This window comes from Kogia breviceps, chromosome 6, assembly GCF_026419965.1.
Source record: "Kogia breviceps isolate mKogBre1 chromosome 6, mKogBre1 haplotype 1, whole genome shotgun sequence".
In the NCBI taxonomy this organism is placed as follows: Eukaryota; Metazoa; Chordata; class Mammalia; order Artiodactyla; family Physeteridae; genus Kogia; species Kogia breviceps.
In genome coordinates, this window is record NC_081315.1 from 30,492,424 (window position 1) to 30,518,173 (window position 25,750).

A 25,750-nucleotide genomic window follows, 5' to 3' on the forward strand; every position below is an offset into this window, starting at 1 on the left:
GTGCAAACAGCTCTTTCATATCCTGCTTTCAGTTCTTTGGGATATATACATAGAAGTAAGACTGCTCAATCATGTGGTAATTCTACTTTTTATTTCTTGAAGAATCACCATATTGTTTTCCATAGAGGCTGCACCATTTTACATTTCCACCAACAGTGCATAAGGGTACCAATTTCTCCACACACCCTAAACCACACTTATTTTTATTTAACAATGGTCACGCCAATGGGTGTAAGGTGATTACTGTGGCTCTGATTTACATTTCTCTGATGATTAGTGACTTTGAATATTTTTTCATATGCCTGTTACACATTTATATATTATCTTTGGAAAAAATTCTATTCAAGTCCTTTGACCACTTTTTAAATGAGTTGGGTTTGTTGTTCTTATTGTTGAGTTTTAGGAGTTCATCATATACTCTGGATATTATTAACACTTTATCAGATATTTGGTTTAAAATATTGTCTCCCATTTCATGGGTTGCCTTTTTACACCGTTCCTTGATGCAGAAAAATTTCAATGCACAAAAGATTTTAAGCTGGATGAAGTCTCATTTCATTGTCTATTTTTGTCTTTGTTTCCTATTTTTTTGGTGTCATATCCAAGAAATCATTGCCAAACTCAACGCCATGAAGCTCTTCATGTGTTTTCATGCAGAAGTCTTATGTGTAGCTCTTATGTTTAAGTCTTTAATCTATTTTGAGTTAATTTTAATGTATGGAAGGTAAGGATCGAACTTCACTCTTTTCCATGTGAGTATCCATTTTTTAAAACATCATGTGCTTAAGAGATTAAATTTATTTATTTATTTATTTATTTATTTATTTATTTATTTATGACTGTGTTGGGTCTTCGATGCTGCACACGGGATTTCTCTAGTTGCAGCGAGCAGGGGCTACTCTTCGTTGCGGTGCACTGGCTTCTCATTGCAGTGGCTTCTCTTGTTGCAGAGCACGGGCTCTAGGCGTGTGGGCTTCAGTAGTTGTGGCACATGGGCTCAGTAGTTGTGGCTTGCGGGCTTAGTTGCTCCATGGCATGTGGAATCTTCCCAGAACAGGGCTCAAACCCGTGTCCCCTGCATTGGCAGGCAGATTCTTAACCACTGCGCCACCATAAAAGTCCTGCTTAAGAGATTAATCTTTCCCCATTCCATGGTTTTGTATCCTTATAGAAAATCATTTCACCATAAATACAAGGATTCATTTCTGGACTCTATTCTGTTCCATTAGTCTATGTATCACTCTATGCAAGTACCATAATGTTTTGATTACTGTAGCTTTGTAATATGTTTTGAAATCCTGAAGTGTGAGACCTCTAAATTTGCTATTCTTTTTCAGATTGTTTTGGCTATTCGGGGACCCCTGAGATTCCATGTAAATTTTAGGGTAGTTTTTTGATTACTACAAAAAAATGCCATTGGGACATTGATAGGAATTACACTGAATCTGTAGATAACTTTGGGTAGCATGCATTTTTAACAATTTTAAGTCCTTCAGTCTATTAATACAAGATATCTTCCCATTTCTTTGTGTCTTCTTTAATTCTTTCAGCTATGTTTTACACTTTTCACTCACTGTACAAGTCTTCTGCCCCCTTGGTTAAGTTTATTCCTAAGTATTGCTTTTTATGCTGTTATAAATGGGATTACTGTCTTATTTTCCTTTTCATATGGTTCACTGACAGTATGTAGAAATACAACCGATTTTTGTTGCATATGATGTTGGCTGTGGGCTTTTCATAAATGGTCTTATTACTTTGAAGGAGTTTCCTTTTATTTGTAATTTGTTGAGTGTTTTTATTATTAAAGGGTGTTGAATTTTGTCAAATACTTTCTCTGAATCTATTGAGATGATCGTGTAGTTTTTGTCCTTCACTCTGTTAATGTGGCGTATTACATTGATTTTTTTTTTTCATATGTTGAACCAGCTTTACATTTCAGGAATAAATCCCAGTTGGTCATAGAGTATGACCCTTTTAATGTGCTCTTGAATTTGGTTTCCTAAAATACTGTTGAGGATTTTTGCATTAATATCAATCAGGGATATTAATCTGTAGCTTTATGTTCTTATAGTGTCTTTGTCTGGTTGTGGTTTCAGGGCAATGCTAAACTCAGAAAATGAGTTTGGAAGTGTTCCCTCTTTTTTATTTTTTGGAAGAGCTGAGGAGAATTGGTGTTAATTCTTCTTTAATGTTTGATAGAATTCTCTAGTGAAGCCATTTAGTCCTGAGCTTTTCCTTATTCAGAGGTTTTTGATTATTGATTCAATTTCCTTATTAGCGATAGTCTGTTCAGGTTTTTATTTCTTCAGTCTTGGTAGGTTGTATGTTTCTAGGAACATCTATTTCTTCTAGTTTATACAATTTGTTGGCATGTAATTGTTCATAGTAGTCTCATAATTCTTTTTATATTCATAGCATTAGCTGTAATGCCTACTCTTTCATTTCTGCTTTTAGTTACTTTAAGTCCTCTCTTTTTTCCTTAATTATTCTAGCTAAGAATTTCTCAGTTTTTTTGGTCTTTTTAAAAAAAACCTGACTCAGTTTTGTTGAGTTTTTCTATTTATTTTTTAGTCTCTATTTCATTTATTTCTGCTCTAATCTTTACCACTTCCATTCCTCTGCTAACTCTGGGTTCAGTTTGCTCTTCTTTTTCTAGTTCCTTGAAGCATAGATTAGGTTATTGACTTGAGATAATTCTTTTTTTTTAAGTAGGCATTTATCACTATGAACTTCCCTCTTCATATTGCTTTCTCTGCATCCCATAAGTTTTGGTATGTCATTTTACATTTCATTTGTATCAAGATATTTTCTAATTACCCTTGTAGTTTCTCCTTTGACCCATTAGTTTTTTAAGACTGTGTTGCTTAATTTCCACATATCTGTGTATTTTCCAGTTTCCTTCTACTACTGATTTCATTCCACTGTGGTCAGAAAAGATACTTGGTATGAGTTCAATATTATTAAATTTGTTAAGACTTGTTACGTGGTAATATGTGGTCTATCCTAAAGAATGTTCCATATGAGCTTGAGAAGAACGTGTACTCACTCTACTATTGTTGGGGAGGATGTTCTATATATGTCTGTTCGGTGCAATGGATCAATATTGTTCAAGAATTTTTTGTAGAAAGCAATAAGCTGGTTCTAAAATACATCTAGAAATGCAAAAGACTTAGAAAATCGCAAAGGATTTGAAAAAGAATAGTTGATAGTTTAGACTTCCAGTTTTCAAGACTTAATACAAAGCTACAATAATCAAGACAGTAAAGTATTAACATTAAAAAAAGACAGGTAAGTAACTGAAATCAAATAGAGACTCAAAGATGCCACAGTAAGGCAATGAATGGAGAAAGCATAGTATTTAAAAAACAAATAGTGCTGGAACACCAGGGTATCCTTATGAAAAACAAAAGATAAAATAAACCTTGATAGTTAGCTCATACCATACACAAAAACTACCTGAAAATGGATCACAGACCTAAATATAAATGCTAAAAATATAATACTTAGAAGAAAACATGAGTAAGTCTTTCTAACCTTGGAATCAGCAAAGATTTCTTACATAAGACACAAAAATCATGAGAATAATAGGAAAAATTGTTAAATTGGAATCCATAATAATTAAATTCCTATGTTCTTCAAAAGCCAGATTAAGAAAACAAAAAGGCAAGACACAGACCGGGGGGGGAAATATTTGTAACTCATACATCTGATATCCATAATATATAAAGAAACTTATAAAGGACTTAAAAGTTATAAGGACATATAGGACTTATATCTGTAATATATAAAGAAACTTCAAAACTCAATAAAAAGAAAACAAACCAAACAAAAAATGGGCAAAAGATTTGAATACACACTTAACAAAAGAAGACACACAAGTGTCAAATAAGCAATGCAAAGATGCTCAGCATCTCTAGGCATTACAAAACTGCAAATTAAAACCAGAACGAGAAACTGCTAGGGACCCACTCAAATGTCTAATATTAAAAAGACCAGCAATACCAGGTGTAAACAGGATGTGGAGTAAGTAGAAAGCTCATACAATGCTTATAGAAATGTAAAACTGTGCAACTACCTTGGAAAAGAGCTTGGTAGTTTCAGCTGCCATACCAGTTAACAATTCCACTCTTACATATTTATGAAATACACAAAGAATTGTACACCAATATTCATAATAGCCAAAATCTGGAAACAACCCAAATATTCATCAAGAAATGAATGGGTTAAAAAGTTGTGATATACTCACATAAAGGAACACTACTTAGCAATAAATAAGAGAGAACTACTAATACAAAACAACATAGATGAATCTTAAAACATGCTAAGAAGAAACCAAACTCCAAGGAGGACACATTGCATGATTCTATTTACATAAAACCTTAATAAAAACAAATCTATTTGATAGTGACAGAAACAGATCAGTAGTTGCCGATCAACAGAAACGGGGTAGGGTTAGAGAAGCACAAGGAACTGAGTAGGAAAGAGCAGAGAGGTACCTTTTGCTGTGATAGAAATTTCTATGTCTTGATTGCTGCATTATACTTTTGTCAAAACTAATTAACATATGTATACTTTATTGACTCCAACAGTATGTAAATTAACGAAAGTTGATTTTGTTTTCAAAGGAACATAACAGACATTAAATCACTCCCTGAAACCAAACTAGATTAACAATGGCTTAACCTAAAGGTTCCCGAACTTCCTTGATTCATGACACTCTTAGCTTCACAGTAATTTTTTATAGTGTTCCAGACCAAAATAAATATCGAACATTTCTGTTAATTAGTTTGACCCAACTCTTTATATTTTATATTTTAACAATATTTTATATTTTAACCTTATAACTTAACAATCTATTAGCCATTTGAAAAACTTAATGCACAAATTGAAAAAAATGTTTCCTTCATTATTATATTAGCAAAATAATTTATTAATGGGATGTATATGCATCTTGGGTACTGCACAAATTCTCAAATTTTGGAATCAGATTTCATAGCTCATGCTCATTTCCTGTTCCACACTGTTTTTCACATGGTACTTGCTCTTTATCACAGCAAGCATTAAAAACTTAGCTGTGCAAGGATATGATACCACCAAAAGAAATGCAGCATAAATTAAAGTTGAAACTTGAGCCACTATCTTGCACAGTGCCACACATATGACAAGTATACTATGCTTCCCACAAAACTTTAAAATACCTTTTGGACAGACTCCTGTGACTTCCCTATGGTGCCTCTGCTTACTTTCACATACAATTTAGTAACCCAAGTTGTAAGCTGTCCCATGCACCACCCACCTATAAATCAAGCTCAACTAACACTGGTTAAGCAGGGAACAGCAAGTAAAGTACCTTGTATCCCAGGCCCAATTGATAAATAGCAAAAATCTGAGCTGCATTAAGAGCTTCACTAAAAAGATAAACTGCAGTCATCTGACCACAGAATACCCTATTAGCATCTGCTGTTTCTGATGAGCCCAGGAAACACTTGTCAAAGGTCTGTGAAAGAAACCAGAAAAGTTTATTAGAGAAAAAACAAAAATTATCACCTCCAGAAATAATAACAAACTATACTGGTATAAATATTTTGCCCACTCTAAAATATAATCTGAATAGATTAAAATAATTCATTTAGCATTTCACTTCATTCATTCTCATTTGGTGTCGAGATCAGGAAAGACATCATAGAAAGGAGATAAGACAAGTTTTCCAAAGTACAGTAAACAAAACCTGATGACAAAGTGGATATAGGAAACAGAGCCAGAGAAATCATTATGGAGTGAAGGTTCATACTTGGTCAACCAAAGAACCAGACAGAAGAGCAGGCTTTGGAGCAATGAGGAAAATCATGAGTTAAGTGTGGGACATATAATGAATGAGTCTTTTCTGTGAACTAATGTGGATGAAGAAGCAATTGACAACAGGGTTCTGTATGGTGAGAAGTTAAAACTGTAACTTTTTGTAGACATCAAGATACAAATAATGGGTGAAGTCATGGAGCAGATGCAATCTCTCAAAAGGAATGTGTAAATCAAGAAAAACAGGTGTATGTTTTTCTTCTTCAGACAAAAAATTCCTCTTAATAACATCCAGGTTGCAAAGACCCCGTTTTAAAAACTCATGTATAATACAACAAGGAGGAAAAAAAGCATCCATATCTCTTTAAAAGTATCATTTTATGCCATGAAACTATTAGGAAGGATGTTGAAAAATATGTATGTGTTGACATTAAGGAATATAAAAAATTTTTAACATTTGGGTTCTGAAGACAAACCACCTAGATCAAATCACTGCTTCCCACGCTGCTGATTTTAGCAAATTACTTAACCTCTCTGTGCTCAGTTTCACTGGTAAAATGAAGATTACAACAGTACTTATCTTGCAAGGTTGGGGCTTACAGAAAATAAAGGTATTTACTACAATGCCTGGAATACAATAAGTACTCAATAAGGATTAATGTAAGGAAAAAAACAGGTTGAAAAGGAGTATACATATCTGATTCCTTTTTTATATTTTAAAAAAATAGAGTTAATATTTATTGAGCATTTATTCTCTACAAAGGCACTCTGCTAATGAATTTGTGAACAGTATCTCATTTAATCAACCTTCTGAGATACATACTATTTTACACCCATTTTTAGGTGGAGCAAACTTTGGCCTAATAGACTAAGTAAGGTCATACAGTCAGTAAGGGATTCAAACCTAAGTCTATCTTTTACAACAACATGGGCTCTTAAGGTCAGCATTTCAAAATATGTAAATATGTATAGAATAAAATATGAAAGGAGGAGTTAATTACCAACAGTGAGTGTTGCAAGCTTGTATTCATTTTCCTGATCTGTATTTTTCACGGTTTCTATTAAAAATGTAATTGGGGTGGGCGGGGAGAACATTTGAATTTAACTCTAACCTATGGATCTCTTTTTGAATCTGGAAAATATTATAACGTAATAGTTATCTATAGCAGCTATGAATTTTATGGAAAATTTATAAGCATGCAACATCTAACTCTTTCATAAAAATCATCAGAAGCCTGTACTGGAGCTCTCAGGTTTAATATGATCAATGGACCAATTACACAAATACTTTCAAGATATACCCACTGTTACCTATGAATCTTCTCTACCCTTTCCAGAATAATTTTATAACAAGGACTGAGTAATATGTGCCATATTAGCACAGTTCTACTCTCTTAATATATTAACATGCTAGTCAAACTATGATTATAAAAATCCACCATTGTGGTATTCTATAATTTATATTCAATATAAAATATATTTTGCTTATTTCACTGTAACTTTCTCAAATTACTTACATCACTGGTGTTGACAAACCATGTTATCTCTCCATAGGAAGCAAGCTCACCATTCACATAACATCGAAGCTCACTGTTCTTCCACCGGTTATAAATGTGCACTATAGTTACCATATACCACTGAATAAGCAAAACAGTTTAAAAAAAAAAAGATAAAGATAATGATATTTCCAATAACTCAACCACATTGATAATAACAGGTAAAAATTAAATGCAAAATTAAAATTAAACCTAAAAATAAAATAAGACTACCTTTATTAAATTCAACATTCTACCTCTGGAACTATATTGATTCAAGGGAACTCTCAACAAATAACAGCTTCCAGTTTGAAATTATTTTTCAAACTTTTTATTATGACAATTTTCAAATATACCCCCAAAATTAAATAAGGTAAAAAGTTTAGTATAAACTCTCTCACCATCTCATTTCCACAACTCTCAACATTTTGTCATATCTATCTATTTACCTATCTACATATATATAGATGTACACTTTGTTGATAAACCGTTTATTAATCTCTAAATTTTAAGGAACAAAACAAAATACATATTACTATTACCAATACTACTACTACTAAAATAACTGCCACTGATATTTTTCCCCCTGTATGTCCTTTAAACTCTACAAATAACTAAATATTCACTCTTTTTATTATCCAAATCAGAGAGGTTAACAATTTTCCAGTGATTTACACTTCATTTTCTAAAACAGTATAAACCCAGAGCTATGATTTACCACATATTGTGTCAATAACACTAAAGCAAAGCATTCTGAAGGTTAAAATAGCTTGGTAACATAATTATGATTCAGTAAGATCACATACCTTTTGGGGCTTGAAATCAAATTTCACACAGTGTTGAAAGCCTTTTCCTTTTGACTTTACTGATGTTATAATTAAACATCCCCCAACAAAGTGTGCAGAATAACCAAGACCTTTGCTGGTTCTGAAACTATAAAATATAAGTTTTCATTTCATCTCGAAATATTCTTCTCATTTTCAAAGTAAAGTAACAACACTAAATTACAGAAATACATACCAATACAAATATGGTTTATCTTTATCCACATTGATGTTATTTACAGGATCCATTCTAAGCCAGGTATGAAATGTAAAACCATTCTGGTATGGCCATTTGGCTATAGGAGGTAATGCAATAGCCTAAACGAAAAAGCTTTAAGTTACTGACTCACAATGAAAAATTTTGTTACTGAAATCATGAAAATGAGACCTTACAATGCTATATATATATCTACTAGATATTATTCTACATCATGATTAAAATATGCAGTAGTCTCTTTATCTGAAAGAAGACTTTAATAACTTCTAAATCTTCCAAATTATAGTAATGATGTTAATTTAATTAAACAGTAGAAACATTCCAACTGACCTGCTTGACTCACTAATCATACGTGCTTCACTTCTTACAATAAACATGTCCAAAGAAATTCCTATTAAAAGAGACAGGTAGTGGGCTGTCCTGGTGGTGCAGTGGTTAAGAATTCACCTGCCAATGCAGGGGACACGGGTTTGACCCCTGGTCTGGGAATATCCCAAATGCCGCAGAGTGGCTAAGCCCGTGTGCCACAACTACTGAGACTGTGCTCTAGAGCCCGTGAAGCACAACTATTGACCCCACATGCCTAGAGCCCATGCTCCACAACAAGAAAAGCCACTGCAATGAGAGGCCCATGCACCACAAACAAGAGTAGACCCCACTCCTCACAACGAGAGAAAGCCTGCCCACATCAATGAAGATCCAATGCAGCCAAAATTAAAATAAATTTTTAAAATTTAGAAATAAAATTTAAAAAAACAGGTAGGCAGTGATATCAAATTGGAAATTTATTCCTGAAATGTTACATAAGGTAATAGAAGAGAGGAAAGAGGGCTTCCCTGGTGGCGCAGTAGTTGAGAGTCCGCCTACCAATGCAGGGGACACGGGTTCGTGCCCCGGTCTGGGAAGATCCCACATGCCATGGAGCGGCTAGGCCCATGAGCCATGGCCACTGAGCCTGTGCGTCCGGAGCCTGTGCTCCGCAACGGGAGAGGCCACAACAGTGAGAGGCCCGCGTACCGCAAAAAAAAAAAAAAGAAGAGAGGAAAGAGGGACAACAAAGGAAAGAAAAAAGTTAAGGAAAAAGCCTGGAATATAATTTTTTTTAACAGCAAATATAAAGCTGAAGAGGATTCATTCATAACTTTTTTTTCATAATATTTTAAAATTATATTCATAAGTCACTATATAAATGATTTTACCACTCGGCTTAAATTGTTATTTAAAACATCATATTGCAAGGGCCCCCAAATCTCCAAAACAAACTTGAAAAAGAAGAACAAAGTTGGAAGACCCATATTACCAAATTTTGAAACTACAACACAAAGATACAGTAATGAAGATTTTACCACATTGGCATAAAGATAAAGATCAATGGAACAGGGCTTCCCTGGTGGCGCAGTGGTTGAGAACCCGCCTGCCGATGCAGGGGACACGGGTTCGTGCCCTGGTCCGGGAAGATCCCACATGCCGCGGAGCAACTAAGCCCGTGAGCCATGGCCGCTAGGCCTGCGCGTCCGGAGCCTGTGCTCCGCAACGGGAGAGGCCACAGCAGTGAGAGGCCCGCATACCGCAAAAAAAAAAAAAAAAAAAAAAAAAAAAAGATCAATGGAACAGAACTGAGAGCCCAGAAATAAACCCTTATATTTGTGGTCTTGATTCTCAACAGGAGTGTCAATGCAGTTCAATGATGAAAGAATAGTGTTTTCAACAAATTTGCTAAGAAAACTAATATTTACAAGCAAAGGTATGAAGCTGACCACTTTCTTATGTGTCACACAAAAAATTAACCCCAAATCGATGATAGACCTACATGTGAGAGCTAAAAATATAAAACTCTTATAAGAAAAAATAGGGTTAAATCTTTGTGACACTGAGTTAGATAAATCCTTCTTAATTAGGGAATGAAAGAAAAAATATATGAATTGGACTTCATTAAAATTAACAACGTTCGTGCTTTAAAGGATACCTCAAGAAAGTGAAAAAACAAGCCAAAAGAATGGGAGAAAATATTTGCAAGTTATTTATCTGATAAAAACTTATCTCCAGAAGTATATATATATAGAATTCTTAAGACGGCAGACAGCAGAAGCAAGAAGAACTACACTCCTGCAGCCTGTGGAACAAAAACCACATTCACAGAAAGACAGACAAGATGAAAAGGCAAAGGACAATGTACCAGATGAAGGAACAAGATAAAACCCCAGAAAAACAACTAAATGAAGTTGAGATAGGCAACTTTCCAGAAAAAGAATTCGGAATAATGATAGTGAAGATGATCCAGGACCTTGGAAAAAGAACGGACACAAAGATCGAAAAGATGCAAGAAATGTTTAACAAAGACCTAGAAGAATTAAAGAACAAACAAACAGAGATGAACAATACAATAACTGAAATGAAAACTACACCAGAAGGAACCAATAGCAGAATAACTGAGGCAGAAGAACGGATAAGTGACCTGGAAGACAGAATGGTGGAATTCACTGCTGCAGAACAGAATAAAGAAAAAAGAATGAAAAGAAATGAAGGGCTTCCCTGGTGGCGCAGTGGTTGAGAATCCGCCTGCCGATGCAGGAGACACGGGTTCGTACCCTGGTCCAGGAAGATCCCACATGCCGCGGAGCAACTAAGCCCGTGAGCCATGGCCGCTGAGCCTGCGCGTCCGGAGCCTGTGCTCCGCAAGGGGAGAGGCCACAACAGTGAGAGGCCCGCATACCGCAAAAAAAAAAAAAAAAAAAAAAAAAAAAAAAAAGAAATGAAGACAGCCCAAGAGACCTCTGAGACAACATTAAATGCAACAACATTAGCATTAAATAGGTCACAGAAGGAGAAGAGAGAGAACAGACCAGAGAAAATATTTGAACAGATTATAGTTGAAAACTTCCCTAACATGGGAAACGAAATAGCCACCAAAGTCCAGGAAGTGCAGTGAGTCCCACACAGGATAAACCCAAGTAGAAACACGCCGAGACACATAGGAATCAAATTGGCAAAAATTAAAGACAAAGAAAAATTATTAAAAGCAGCAAGGGAAAAACAACAAATAACATACAAGGGAACTCCCATAAGGTTAACAGCTGATTTCTCAGCAGAAATTCTACAAGCCAGAAGGGAGCAGCATGATATACAAAATGTGATTAAAGGGAAGAACCTACAACCAAGATTACTCTGCCCGGCAAGGATCTCATTCAGACTCGATGGAAAATCAAAAGCTTTACAGACAAGCAAAAGCTAAGAGAATTCAGCACCACCAAACCAGCTCTACAACAAATGCTAAAGGAACTTCTCTATGTGGGAAACACAAGAGAAGAAAAGGACCTACAAAAAGAAACCCAAAACAATTAAGAAGATGATCATAGGAACATACATATTGTTAATTACCTTAAATGTGAATGGATTAAATGCTCAAAACAAAAGACACAGGCTTGCTGAATGGATACAAAAACAAGACCCATACATATACTATCTACAAGAGACCCACTTTAGACCTAGGGACACACACAGACTGAAAGTGAGGGGATAGAAAAAGATATTACATGCAAATGGAAATCAAAAGAACGCTGGAGTAGCAATACTCACATCAGATAAAATAGACCTTAAGATAAAGAATGTTACAACAGACAAGGAAGGACACTACATAATGATCAAGGGATCAATCCAGGAAGAAGATATAACAATTATAAATATATATACACCCAACATAGGAGCACCTCAATATACAAGGCAACTGCTAACAGCTGTAAAAGAAGAAGTCTACACTAACACAATAATAGTGGGGGAGTTTAACACCTCATTTACACCAATGGACAGATCATCCAAAATGAAAATAAATAAGGAAACAGAAGCTTTAAATGACACAATAGACCAGAAGATTTAATTGATATTTATAGGACATTCCATCCAAAAACAGCAGATTACACTTTCTTCTCAAGTGCGCACAGAAATTCTCCAAGATAGATCACATCTTGGGTCACAAATCAAGCCTCAGTAAATTTAAGAAAACTGACAAAATTCAACACCCATTTATGATTAAAACCCTCCAGAAAATGGGCATAGAGGGAACCTACCTCCAAATAATAAAGGCCATATATGACAAACCCACAGCAAACATCATTCTCAATGGTGAAAAACTGAAAGCATTTCCTCTAAGATCAGGAACGAGACAAGGATGTCCATGCTCACCACTATTATTCAACATAGTTTTGGAAGTCCTAGCCACGGCAATCACAGAAGAAAAAGAAATAAAAGGAATACAAATTGGAAAAGAAGAGGTAAAACTGTCACTGTTTGCAGATGACATGATAGTATACATAGAGAATCCTAAAAATACCACCAGAAAACTACTAGAGCTAATCTGTGAATTTGGTAAAGGACACAAAATTAATAAACAGAAATCTCCTGCATTCCTATACACTAATGATGAAAAATCTGAAAGAGAAATTAAGAAAACACTCCCATTTACCATTGCAACAAAAAGAATAAAATACCTAGGAATAAACCTACCTAGGGAGACAAAAGACCTGTATGCAGAAAGCTATAAGACACTGATGAAAGAAATTAAAGATGATACCAACAGATGGAGAGATACACCATGTTCTTGGATTGGAAGAATCAATATTGTGAAAATGACTCTAGTACCCAAAGCAATCTACAGATTCAATGCAATCCCTATCAAATTACCAAAGGCATTTTTTACCGAACTAGAACAAAAAAATCTTAAAATTTGTTTGGAGACACAAAGGACCCCAAATACAAAAAGGGAAAAAAATGGAGCAGGAGGAATCAGGCTCCCTGACTTCAGACTATACTATCAAGCTACAGTAATCAAGACAATATGGTACCGGCACAAAAACAGAAACATAGATCAATGGAACAAGATACAAAGCCCAGAGATAAACCCACGCACCTATGGTCAACTAATCTATGACAAAGGAGGCAAGGATATACAATGGAGAAAAGACAGCCTTTTCAATAAGTGGTGCTGGGAAAACTGGACAGCTACATGTAAAAGAATGAAATTAGAACACTCCTTAACACCATACACAAAAATAAATTCAAAATGGATTTGAGACCTAAATGTAAGACTGGACAGTATAAAACTCTTAGAGGAAAACATGGGAAGAACACTCTTTGACATAAATCACATCAAGATCTTTTTTGATCCACCTCCTAGAGTAATGGAAATAAAAACAAAACTAAACTAATGGGACCTAATGAAACTTCAAAGCTTTTGCACAGCAAAGAAAACCATAAACGAGATGAAAAGATAACCCTCAGAATGGGAGAAAATACTTGCAAACGAATCAACAGACAAAGGATTAATCTCCAAAATATATAAACAGCTCATGCAGCTCAATATTAAAGAAACAAACAACCCAATCCAAAAATGGGCAGAAGAACTAAATAGACATTTCTCCAAAGAAGATATACAGATTGCCAACAAACACGTGAAAGGATGCTCAACATCACTAATCATTAGAGAAATGCAAATCAAAACTACAATGAGGTATCACCTCACACCGGTCAGAATGGCCATCTTCCAAAAATCTACAAACAATAAATGCTGTAGAGGGTGTGGAGAAAAGGGAACCCTCCTGCACTGTGGGTGGGAATGTAAATTGGTACAGCCACTATGGAGAACAGTATGGAGGTTCCTTAAAAAACTAAAACTAGAACTACCATATGACCCAGCAATCCCACTACTCAGCATAAACCCAGAGAAAACCATAATTCAAAAAGACACATGCACCCCAATGTTCATTGCAGGACTATTTACAACAGCCAGGTCATGGAAGCAACCTAAATGCCCATCGACAGACGAATGGAAAAAGAAGTTGTAGTACATATATACAATGGAATATGACTCAGCCATAAAAAGGAACGAAATTGGGTCATTTGTTGAGACGTGGATGGATCTAGAGACTGTCATACAGAGTGAAGTAAGTTAGAAAGAGAAAAACAAATATCGTGTATTAACACATGTATGTGGAACCTAGAAAAATGGTACAGATGAACCGGTTTGTAAGGCAGAAGTTGAGACACAGATGTAGAGAACAAATGTATGGACACCAAGGGGGGAAAGCCGCGGTGGGGTGGGGATGGTGGTGTGCTGAATTGGGCGATTGGGATTGACATGTATACACTGATGTGTATAAAACTGATGACTAATAAGAACCTGCTATATAAAAAAATAAATTAATTAAAATTCAAAAATTGTTTTAAAAAAGAATTCTTACAATTCAGTAATAGAAAAATGCAACTTTTTTATGAGCAAGAGATCTGAATGAACATGTCTGCAAAGAAGATATGCAAATGGCCATAAGGACATGGAATGATGTTCAGCATCATCAGTCATGAAGGAAATGTATATCAAAACTACAATGAGATATTACTTAACACCCACTAGGATGGTTATAATCAAAAAGACAGACATTAACAAGTGTTGGCAAGCAAGTGGAGAAACTTGAACCCTCCCAAATTGCTGATGGGATTATAAAATAAATATAGCCACTTTGGAAAACAAAATGGGAGTCCCTCAAATGGTTGAACACAGTCAATATGACTCAGCAATTCCACTCCTTTATTTCCAAGAGAAATGAAAACATAAGTCCACATAAAAACTTGCACATAAAAGCCCATAAAGCATTCCCAAAAAGTGGAATCAACTCAAATATCCACTAATTAAAGAATAATTAAACAAAATGTGCTATATTCTTTCAATATTAGTCAGCCATTAAAAGTAATGAAGCAATGATACATACTACATGAATGGATCTTGAAAACAGTAGTGTTAAGCAGAAAAAGCCAATCACAAAAGTCCAGACATCAGATGATTCCACTTACATGAATTGTCCAGAACAGACAAATCCATATAGACAGAAAGTAGAACAGCAGTTGCCTAGGCCTGGGAGTTTGCAGTGAAATGTGCAGTGACTGCTAAGGAGTGCAGGGTTTCTTCTGGGTGTGATGAAAAGTTCTAAAATTGATTGTGATAATGGTTGCACAGCTTGGTGAACACACTTAACCATTCACTGCACACTTTAAATGAATGAATTGTATTATATGGGGATTATAACTCAATAAAGCTGTTAAAAAAAGATCATACTACAAAGATTTTGTTTTCTTCTTATTTATAATTTACAATAATTATTGTTACTTATAATTTATAATTTCTTATTATAATTTACATAGGCATTTATGTCAACATCATACACATATATTCTTTTATATGTATAAGATATTCCATAAAACATGAAAAAAATCATAGAGCCAAATTTAAGTAATAATACAATTGAGACTTCAAGAGGCAGATTTAAAATGAATGTTGGGGACTTCCCTGGTGGCACAGTGCTTAAGACTGCGAGCTCCCAATGCAGGGGGCCTGGTTCAATCCCTGGCCAAGGAATTAGATCCCACATGCATGACACAACTAAGACTTCGCATGACACGACTAAGGAACCAGCGAGCCGCAAGAGCCCACGAACCACAACTAAGGAGCCTGACTGCCGCAACTAAGGATCCCACATGCCACAACTAAGAAGCCCACCTGCCACAACTAAGAGCCAGCACAACCAAATAAACAAATAAAATAAAATAAAGTAAAATAAAATGCATGTTGCACTAAGAAAAAAAATAAAAATACATATTCACTGTATACATATGCTCTCTCTCACTGAAACATGAGAGTAAAGGATGTGAAAACTTTGTAAAAATAACTTACCCATAAATACTTTAACTTCTCTTTAAAAGTTAAGTTTAAGGGAAAAAAATGAGTCACTTAATATATTTAAAACACCTTTTCTCTGAAAGTTCCAAAAGCTGTGTAGTTTAACTGCTCCACTTTCAAGATACATATAAGTAAATGGAATGGACACATTACTATTTCAAAGAATTAAAAATAATAAAGTTATAATGTGTGAAAAAGAGATTAATCTCATGAGAATATTTTTTAAAGGGAACCCTCTTGCACTGTTGTTGGGAATGTAAATGGATACAGCCACTATGGAGAACAGTATGGAGGTTCCTTAAAAAACTAAAAATACAATTACCATAAGACCCAGCAATCCCACTACTGGGCATATACCCTGAGAAAACCATATTTTAAAAAGAGACATGTCCCACAATGTTCACTGCAGCACTATTTACAATAGTCAGGACATGGAAGCAACCTAAGTGTCCATTGACAGAGGAATGGATAAAGCAGATGTTGCACATATATACAATGGAATATTACTCAGCCATAAAAAGAAATGAAATTGAGTTATTTGTAGTGAGGTGGATGGACCTAGACTCTGTCATACAAAGTGAAGTTAAGTCAGAAAGAGAAAAACAAATACCGTATGCTAACACATATATATGGAATCTAAAAAAAAAAAATGGTTCTGAAGAACCTAGGGGCAGGACAGAAATAAAGACGCAGACGTAGAGAATGCGCTTGAAGACACAGGGCGGGGGAAGGGTAAGCTGGGACAAAGTGAGAGAGTAGCACTGACATATATACACTACCAAATGTAAAATAGATAGATAGTGGGAAGCAGCTGCATAGCACAGGAAGGTCAGCTCGGTGCTTTGTGACCACCTAGAGGGGTGGGATAGGGAAGGTGGGAGAGAAGCATAAGAGGAAGGGGATATGGGGATATATGTATACATACAGCTGATTCACTTTGTTATAAAGCAGAAACTAACACAACATTGTAAAGCAATCATACTCCAATAAAGCTGTTTTTTAAAAACTATATATTTAAATATATATATTTAAAGGGTGGATCTAGATAAGTTTTTTTCTTATTTATTTATTTATTTATTTATGACTGCACTGGGTCTTCGTTGCTGCGCACAGGCTTTCTCTAGTTGCAGTGAGCGGGGGCTACTCTTCGTTGTGGTGCGCGGGCTTCTCATTGCAGTGTCTTCTCTTGTTGCAGAGCACAGGCTACAGGTGTGCGGGTTTGGTAGCTGTGGCACATGTGCTCAGTAGCTGTGGCTTGCGGGCTCTAGAGCGCAGGCTCAGTAGTTGTGGCGCATGGGCTTAGCTGCTTTGCAGCATGTGGGATCTTCCCACACCAGGGCTCCAACCTGTGTCACCTGGCAGGCAGATTCTTAACCACTGCGCCACCAGGGAAGTCCCGAGAATACTTTTTTATGTTGGAGACAAACGATAAGCTCAATGCCAACAGAGTACAATTATTCCAGAAAGCTTCAAATCTAAAATGGTTATTAAGGTAAAATTATAAAGCAAAAAATAATATAAGCAATAAAACTTTCCAAAGAAAACTGTGTATTTTGTGTGAAGCATTCAAATATCACAAATATCCTTTCAAAATACTCTCTTCTTTCTGCAGGTATTGCCTGGCTACAAAGGGGCCACAAGCAAGTAGGATATTATGAGAACAAATGTAAAAAATGAATAAAAGGTAACCTCAGAACAAGAATAGGCTGAAATATCTTCAAAAAATGTATGCTTGTAACAGGCACACCAATGTAATAATGAGGTAAAAAAGCTTCCATATATAACACATATGCATTATATAATGTAATCCTATAATATTTTGAAACATTACAGATATTACTGCCATACATAACTGTCTTATTTATAAACTGATTAACAGATTACAAGAATGCTGAGACTGATATTATATGGAAACACACAGGTTAGAAAAACTTGCCTAGAAAGTTTCCAAGAGTAACTCTCAGGTGCAAAAGAAACAGGAATCAGGAAATGTAAGGCTAAAGAAAGATTTTCAGAAAGATAAAACTGAAAGTGTTACACATAAATTTTTTTAACATCTTTATTGGAGTATAATTGCTTTACAGTGGTGTGTTAGTTTCTGCTTTATAACAAAGTGAATGAACTATACCTATACATATATCTCCATATCTCCTCCCTCTTACGTCTCCCTCCCACCCTCCCTATCCAACCCCTCTAGGTGGTCACAAAGCACCGAGCTGATCTCCCTGTGCTATGCAGCTGCTTCCCACTAGCTATCTATTTTATGTTTGGTAGTATATATATGTCCATGCCACTCTCTCACTTCATCCCAGCTTACCCTTCCCCCTCCTCGTGTCCTCAAGTCTATAAATTTCTATTTGAGAATGCAGAGATAAAATTCATAAGACAAAATGGCTTATGTTGAAAAGAACTGGGTTCTTATTCCACTGAGTCCCCAAGGGGTGAGTGGACAGCTTTCTTAACTTCTTATAGCCTCTATTTCTTCACCTCTAAAACAGGAAAAAGTGACATGCACAATTGTTGTAAAGATTAAGTTTGACTGTGCAAAGAAGTTTCTACCTAACACAGAACCTGTCAGGAGTGTTTACAGGGCCATACTTTCAGGAAGCAAAAGAAAGAAAAAAGAACTTCAAGTGATTTCCTCGTTAAGATTTACTTACTGCAGCACTCTTTCCTGGAAAGTTGAAAAAGGCATCGGGACCATACTTCTGTGGCATGTGCTTTAACACAGACAGCAACTTTCCAGCATGTGGAGGCTATGAAAATAATCAATAATTCATTAACCACATTATTTACCATAAAACAAAAATACCTACTTTTAGTATAGACATACTTTAATATACCCCCAAATAACGAAATAGTTCTGTAAGCTAAAAAGCATATAAAATAACCAAAGGAAGGTTATTTTCAACTACCTTAAAGAAATAAACAATGCACTCTATGCCACTTTTTTTATGAGGCGTTGGATAAATACGAGCCAACAGCATTTGACACGTAACTCTTCTCCACACTACAGCAAAAATGACCTTTTAAAATTACAAACTACATCAACCCACTACCCATCCCTTTTTAAACCACTTTTTAATTTCATCAAAAAATAATGCTTACCAAGTCCCACTGTTAAAGGCACTTTAAAAACAATAAAATATTTTAGCCTCATAACCACACTAGGGGTTATTATCACTACATTTTACAAAGGAGGAATCTGAAGCAGAGGAACATGTCCAAGGTCATACAGGTAGTAGTGACAAGGATAGGATCAGAATTCAGTCTGACTCCAGAGTCCATGCTTTTAATTACTACACTTTCACTGTTACATTATTCTATCTCTCCTATAGCTTCCCACTGTCTTTAAAATAAAGACCAAAATCCCTAAAATGGCCTACAAGATACTTTACATATCTCCTTAACATCTTTTGCCTCTCTCTGCACTCTATCTACAATGCCTTCTCTGTCTTCTTCCCATAACAGGGCCTGAGCACAAGCTATTCCTTCTGCTTAAAATGTTCTCACTAGGCCTATTCGCCCCTCCCCACCCTCCTCCGCCTTAACTAAATAAATCTTACCCATCCACTGAAGTTCATCTTAATGATCACTTCTCAGGGCAGTCTTCCCTGACCTCTGAGAATGGATCAAATCTCCCTACCACATTTCATTCTACAATATATCTCTACTATACAGCATGTATAAAAGTTGTAACATTACATTTATTTGACAAATGCCTCTTTGACCCACAAGTCTCCTCTAATACATTAAACAACCAACAGCTAAAACGAAAAGGTACATTTACATTTAGGAAAAGCAAAGGACAATCAGATATACCTTATCATTTCAATCAGTTTACAAGCAAATAAGATAAAGTGTAGTACATTCCTCTTAAAAGTTAAAAGCTCAAAACAGTGTCAAACTACAAGTGAAATCACTGGCTTGCCTTCATCTTATCTGGTAGCTGCTCTAAATTATCATTAGTAACTATCTAAGAGAGTTTGGTAATCTTTTACCTAAATGTTAAATGGAAAGCTTCATTCGTAAGTGATCAAGAAATTTTCAATTAACCACACTGTTCAATTATAAAAGTGTAATAACAAGTTATTACAATCACAATGATTTTTTTAAATAAATTCTAAAATGAAATCACCAAAAATAATATACAGTCAAAAATAAAACTATAACTTTGTAGCATTTCTAGAGAAATCAATCCTCAAAATTTCCTTTTCTATAAAGCAATCAAAAAGCATACATTAAGACAAGCACTTAATCCACAGATACTGCTAGGGGACTGTATACTAAGAAAGCCTTTCAGAAAATAATTCAAGAGTCTTTAAAAATGTTCACCCATTGATACACTATTTCCACATATAAAAAATCTGTGCTAAAGTAATAATAAAAAAAGCAGACACAGATTTAGATACAGGGATTTTTCACTGCACTGATATGATAGCAAAAGCTACGTAAGCTCTGAGCAAGGCCCTGCTCTTGTTTTATTAATAGTTCATTATTTTTTTCCCTCCCATAAGTAGCTACATTAACACACTTAATCTTTTTATATGTGTTCCTTCAAAAATGTATTTCAGTGTGATTATACTTAAAATTTAAAAGATGTTGGGTTAGATATTATCATTCTATTTCTTACTTTCTTCCTGCTTTTTGGTATCTATTCTTACTACTCTGTTCATTGATTCTAACTGCTATATAATAATCTATTCTATGCATCCAATACATTTTACCTATCTATTCTCCTAACGATAAACACATGTTGACAATTCACTGCCATCAAAAATAATGCTTCAGTGAACATCCTCATACATATTTCCTTACAGAACTATGTGAGAATTTCTTTGAACATGCATTCAGGAGCAAACTACTAATTCATTGGATATGGGTACAATTTAAGTGACTAACTAGTACTAGATTACTCTTGAGGTTGGCTCCACTGGTGTTCATTCCAACCAGTAGCACAAAGCTTTAAAATAACTCTATCCCTCCAATTATACTTGCTATTATCCAACTCTATAATTCTTGATACTAATGATGTAAGGTGACATATCAATACTGCTTTCATTTGAACATCTCTAATTATTAGTGATTTAGTGTTTATTTGATTGTGGGGTTTCTCTCTCTGTAAATAGAAATCTGTTCATATCCTTTCCTATTTTCTTATAGTTTTCTATATTCACCAATATAACAATAAATGTTTTAATTACATATTCAGAATAAATAAGTTATTTGAATATAAATCAAAACCAAAATCAAACCAGTATACTTCTTCTTCTGGACATGACACAGTAACAGGACCTACACTTTCCAACTCACCATAATCAACTTGAAAACTGGACAAAATGTATGAAACTAAAACTGTTTTCAGACTAGCTCAAGACTGTGATCCTTGAGAAAGGGAAATAAAATGAGTCATGAGATTACCCAGACTTTCTACCTGCAGTCAATTTCCTTATCACATATCATTGCACAGGGAGAAGGAAACCAAATAGAACTTGAAATTCTCACTGAGTTGTTGAGGCAGAAATTAGAGGACAGGTAGTCTGAGGTGGACAGAACCTTCAGGGCAGAGTACTACAGAGGAAGGACCTATGCAGAGAAGAAACTCCAGAAATCTGCACTGACCCTTTGGCATAATACCAAACTGTTCATTTCTACCTTAAAACTCAACAAGGTGGGGTGGCCAAGATTTTGACAGCCATCAGTCAAAGAATCCCCAGAGCAAATATAGAGCCAGGAATTGCTGAGACCCTACTAGGCACTATGGAGAGACCACAGTCTTGTTTGCCTCATGTCTGAGACTTAGGGTCATTCACAGAGACCTTAGAAAAGTCAGGCCAGAATAAGGGTGCCCTAATAATAATAAGCCCTAGAGTAACAGCCTAGATTGGCTGACCAAAAAAACTTTTAAACTAGCCTGAAAGAATAAAGTTAATCCACAAGTAACTTATCTGCCTACAAAAGCAGTCTAACAATCTTAAAAGAACTATGACAGAACCAGCACTCAACAGGGAATAACTCACTATGACTAACATTACTATGTCTAAAATCACTAGTATAAAACAGGAAAATATGACCTACAAGTAAAAGCAGAATGAGTGAGCAAAAAACTGATCTAGAAAATGACAGAGATGACAGAGTTAGTGGACAAGAACATTAAAGCAACTATTAATATGCTACATATTCTCAATGATTTAAAGGAAAATGAGAATGAGGGAACAAATAAAAGATATTAAAAAGAACCAATTAGAATTGACAGAGATTAAAAGTATCTGAAATCTGAAAATTTTAATGGCTGTTAACACATTACAGAAGAAAAGATCAACTGCCTTAAAAATATAGCAATAAAGCAATCTAAAATGAAGCACAGGGGCTTCCCTGGTGGCACAGCGGTTAAGAATCTGCCTGCCAATGCAGGGTACACGGGTTTGAGCCCTGGTCCGGGAAGATCCCACATGCTATGGAGCAACTAAGCCCATGAGCCACAACTAATGAAGCCCACATGCCTAGAGCCTGTGCTCCACAACAAGAGAAGCCACTGCAATGAGAAGCCTGTGCACCGCAACAAAGAGTAGCTCCCACTCACTGCAACTAGAGAAAGCCCGGGCGCAGCAACCAAGACCCAACACAGCCAATAAATAAATAAATAAATAAATTTATTTTTAAAATAAATAAAATAAAATGAAGCACAAATAGAAAAGACTAAAAAAAAAAAAAATGTGAACAGATCTCAGTGAACTAAGGGGCACTACCAAGAAGATTAAAAAACACGTAACTGGAGTCCCAGAAGGAGGGGAGAGGGACAAGAAAATGATATTTGAAGAAATAATGATCAAAATGTTTCCAAATTTGATGAAAATTATAAGCCCACAGATGTAAGAACCCCTAATAAGGATAAATACAAGGTAAACCACACCAAGAAACATAATAAGATCACTGCAAATCAGTGATAAAAATCTTAAAAGCAGGCAGAGAACTAGAGTTCAATACAAAGAAGCTAAAGAGTCCAATCATTTTAATACAATCAATTAGAGTGTATAATTGCAGAGCACAAATTTAGATATACTTAAACAGAGGCAGATTAAGGATCAGCTGGCTAAAATATTTACTAGTATTCCTCTAAGGCATAAGTAACTAAAGAGTAGGAAGAAACAGTTTGATAAGGCACCTGGAGTTCAAAATCAGTTGACTGCTACCACCCATTGCAAAGGACCATGAAATTGCATCTAAAAAGTGTGGATCCAATTAACCACAGGGCTTTTGTTCACTGAGTGTTCACAAGTTTCAACTACTCAGACTGATAGAAAGAGAAGCTAGATGCTGCTACCCAACATTTTAATTTCTCTGTCCTTACCCTTTTCCTCTAATTAATGTTGAATTTTTACGTTGAATTTTAAAATGTTGAAATTTTAAAAAATAAAAATTATTTAAAACATTTGAAGAAGGACCAAATTACCAACCTGCCTGGAACACCCAGTTCTCTTAGTCCACACCTGTGTCAGGTGATGGCAAAAGTAGCTGTAGAGGGCTAAATGCTATTCTAACTGATCTCTCCCCCTCAATTTGACATTTACCCCTGTGCAACAATATCAATTGCTTAAAAGCTACTAATATGTTTGGGGAGGGGAACAGTTTCAAATATCAAAGAGTATTTAAGTTTACCCATTGTCCTTTATCGCCTTGAAGTTTACTGAAGAACAGCTTTAGTTCTCGAACTGTCAAATTGTAGCTAGCCAGCACTCCCAACATGTCAACTAAAAGATCTGGAAACAAAAAAAGCAAAAAATAAAATAATTAAGCTACTTATATTTCTTGAAAGATTAAAATATATGGTGCTTACTTAACAGTTTGGACACTAAAGTTCCAGGTACAAGTTAGATGCTCAATATTTATTTAATAAATATTATTAAATAAGACAAATAGAGTACTTAAGTATCAAACTTCATTTCTTCACAACCATTGTATTATGGAAAGTCATACCTGCTATCATATTGTCAACTTTTTCAATTTTCCCAAGCACTTTCTCAACAAGGCCTACTTCAGTGCAGACCTGAAGATTTCGTATGCTTTTCTTCAGAATGGCTGTAAACATGCTCCAGACTTCTGCTTGGCAAGTAACATCACATTTCTCTAATAGGTCCACCATGCAGATGATACTCTCACCTTCTTGAATAATGAAATTCATTTCTAAATCAAATTGCCCTCCTACCAACTTCCAGGGGCAGGGGGAAGGAGGGAAAGAAAAAAAAACCATTAAAAGCATTAGTACTTCTTCAATATAACTAGAGCACACTCCTAAGCTTTAGATTCACAGTAACTATCCATATACATTCTTCTCTTCCCTGGTAGTCTAGTGATTAGGATTCAGTGCTCCCATACACATTCTTCTCTACCCCCTACAACAATAAAAAGATCTTTAATACACACACACACACACACACACACACACACACACACACACACACACAGCTCTAAAGAAATAAAGCTTCTAAAGAAATCTTCAAGTTAAGATAGCACAAAGTCAAGTGAGACTTAGAATATAAAAATGGAAGTATTTTCAACAAATGGAGGATGTTTAGGTAAATCACGACCACTGCCCTGATACTAATAAAGATCTAACTTAGCTCTATAATTGCTTCTAATTCAATGTTTCATTTAAGAATTAGGTAATCTGTGAGCTACTCACAGCAACCTAAATGTCCTTTGCTACTTATACATGTATGAGCTCACAGCAAAAATGAAAAGCTGAAAAAGGCTTAGAGTGGACACAAAACATGTCGTTTTTATTTGTCAAATTCTTGGTTTATTACACCTATCCACTTTGATCCCCCCTGTCAATAATCAGGATAACTCAAACATAACTTAAACTTAGTCACACACTCAAAGTCAGTAATCAAGAAAATTTATTTCATTCATATTGCTATCAGAAAATCCACCCAGAGAAAGCTGTACTGACCTATTCCTACCCTGCCATCTCACCAATAGCATCCTCACAGAGGGAAAGTTTTTTAAATTTTAACAAACCCCAATTGTTTAAAGGAATTAAAATACTTTTAGAATTACCTTTGCAGGCCTATCTTTTTTAACTAGATTTTTTTTAAAGATCTCTGTCAGAACAGTTACATACATGATTCACCTACACTCCTGTCCTTCTGAATACACCTTTATTTTTCATTATGCTTTCCTAAACCTAAAAGGTAGGCAAGAATTAGGAGAAAGTGAATTGTACAAAACAAAATCCAACAGCTCATAAAAGAATAGGGACTACCCTGGTGATGCAGAAGTTAGGACTCCGTGCTCCCAATGCAGGGGGCCCAGGTTCAATCCCTGGTCAGGGAACTATATCCCACATTCATGCTGCAACTAAGAGTTCACATGCCACAACTAAGGAGGCTGCCTGCCACAACTAAGGAGCCCATGTGCCACAACTAAGGAGCCGGCAAGCCGCAACTAAGGAGCCCATGAGCCGCAACCAAGGGGCCTGCCAGCCGCAACTAAAGGAGCCCGTCTGCCACAACTAAGACCAGGCACAACCAAATAAATTAATTTAAAAAATAAAAAGAACAGAAATGACCAAGTAGACTTTACTTCAGAAAAGCAAAGATGGTACAGAACTAGGAAATCAATTAAAACTCCTTGCAGCCAGGGACTGATATGT

General features: G+C 35.5%; 1 protein-coding gene across 2 annotated transcripts in view; it reads right to left on the reverse strand.

Annotated features, from left to right (window-relative positions):
* LRBA (LPS responsive beige-like anchor protein) overlaps positions 1-25,750 on the reverse strand; it is a 721,911-nt gene that overhangs the window by 615,069 nt on the left and 81,092 nt on the right. For both annotated transcript variants that reach the window (XM_059066707.2, XM_059066706.2), the window contains exons 2-8: positions 24,073-24,304; positions 23,755-23,855; positions 18,756-18,851; positions 8,352-8,473; positions 8,138-8,264; positions 7,314-7,433; positions 5,351-5,497 (exon numbers count right to left, since the gene is read on the reverse strand). In XM_059066707.2, the coding sequence (XP_058922690.1) occupies positions 5,351-5,497; positions 7,314-7,433; positions 8,138-8,264; positions 8,352-8,473; positions 18,756-18,851; positions 23,755-23,855; positions 24,073-24,304 (945 nt within the window). The remainder of the gene's footprint in view (positions 1-5,350; positions 5,498-7,313; positions 7,434-8,137; positions 8,265-8,351; positions 8,474-18,755; positions 18,852-23,754; positions 23,856-24,072; positions 24,305-25,750) is intronic.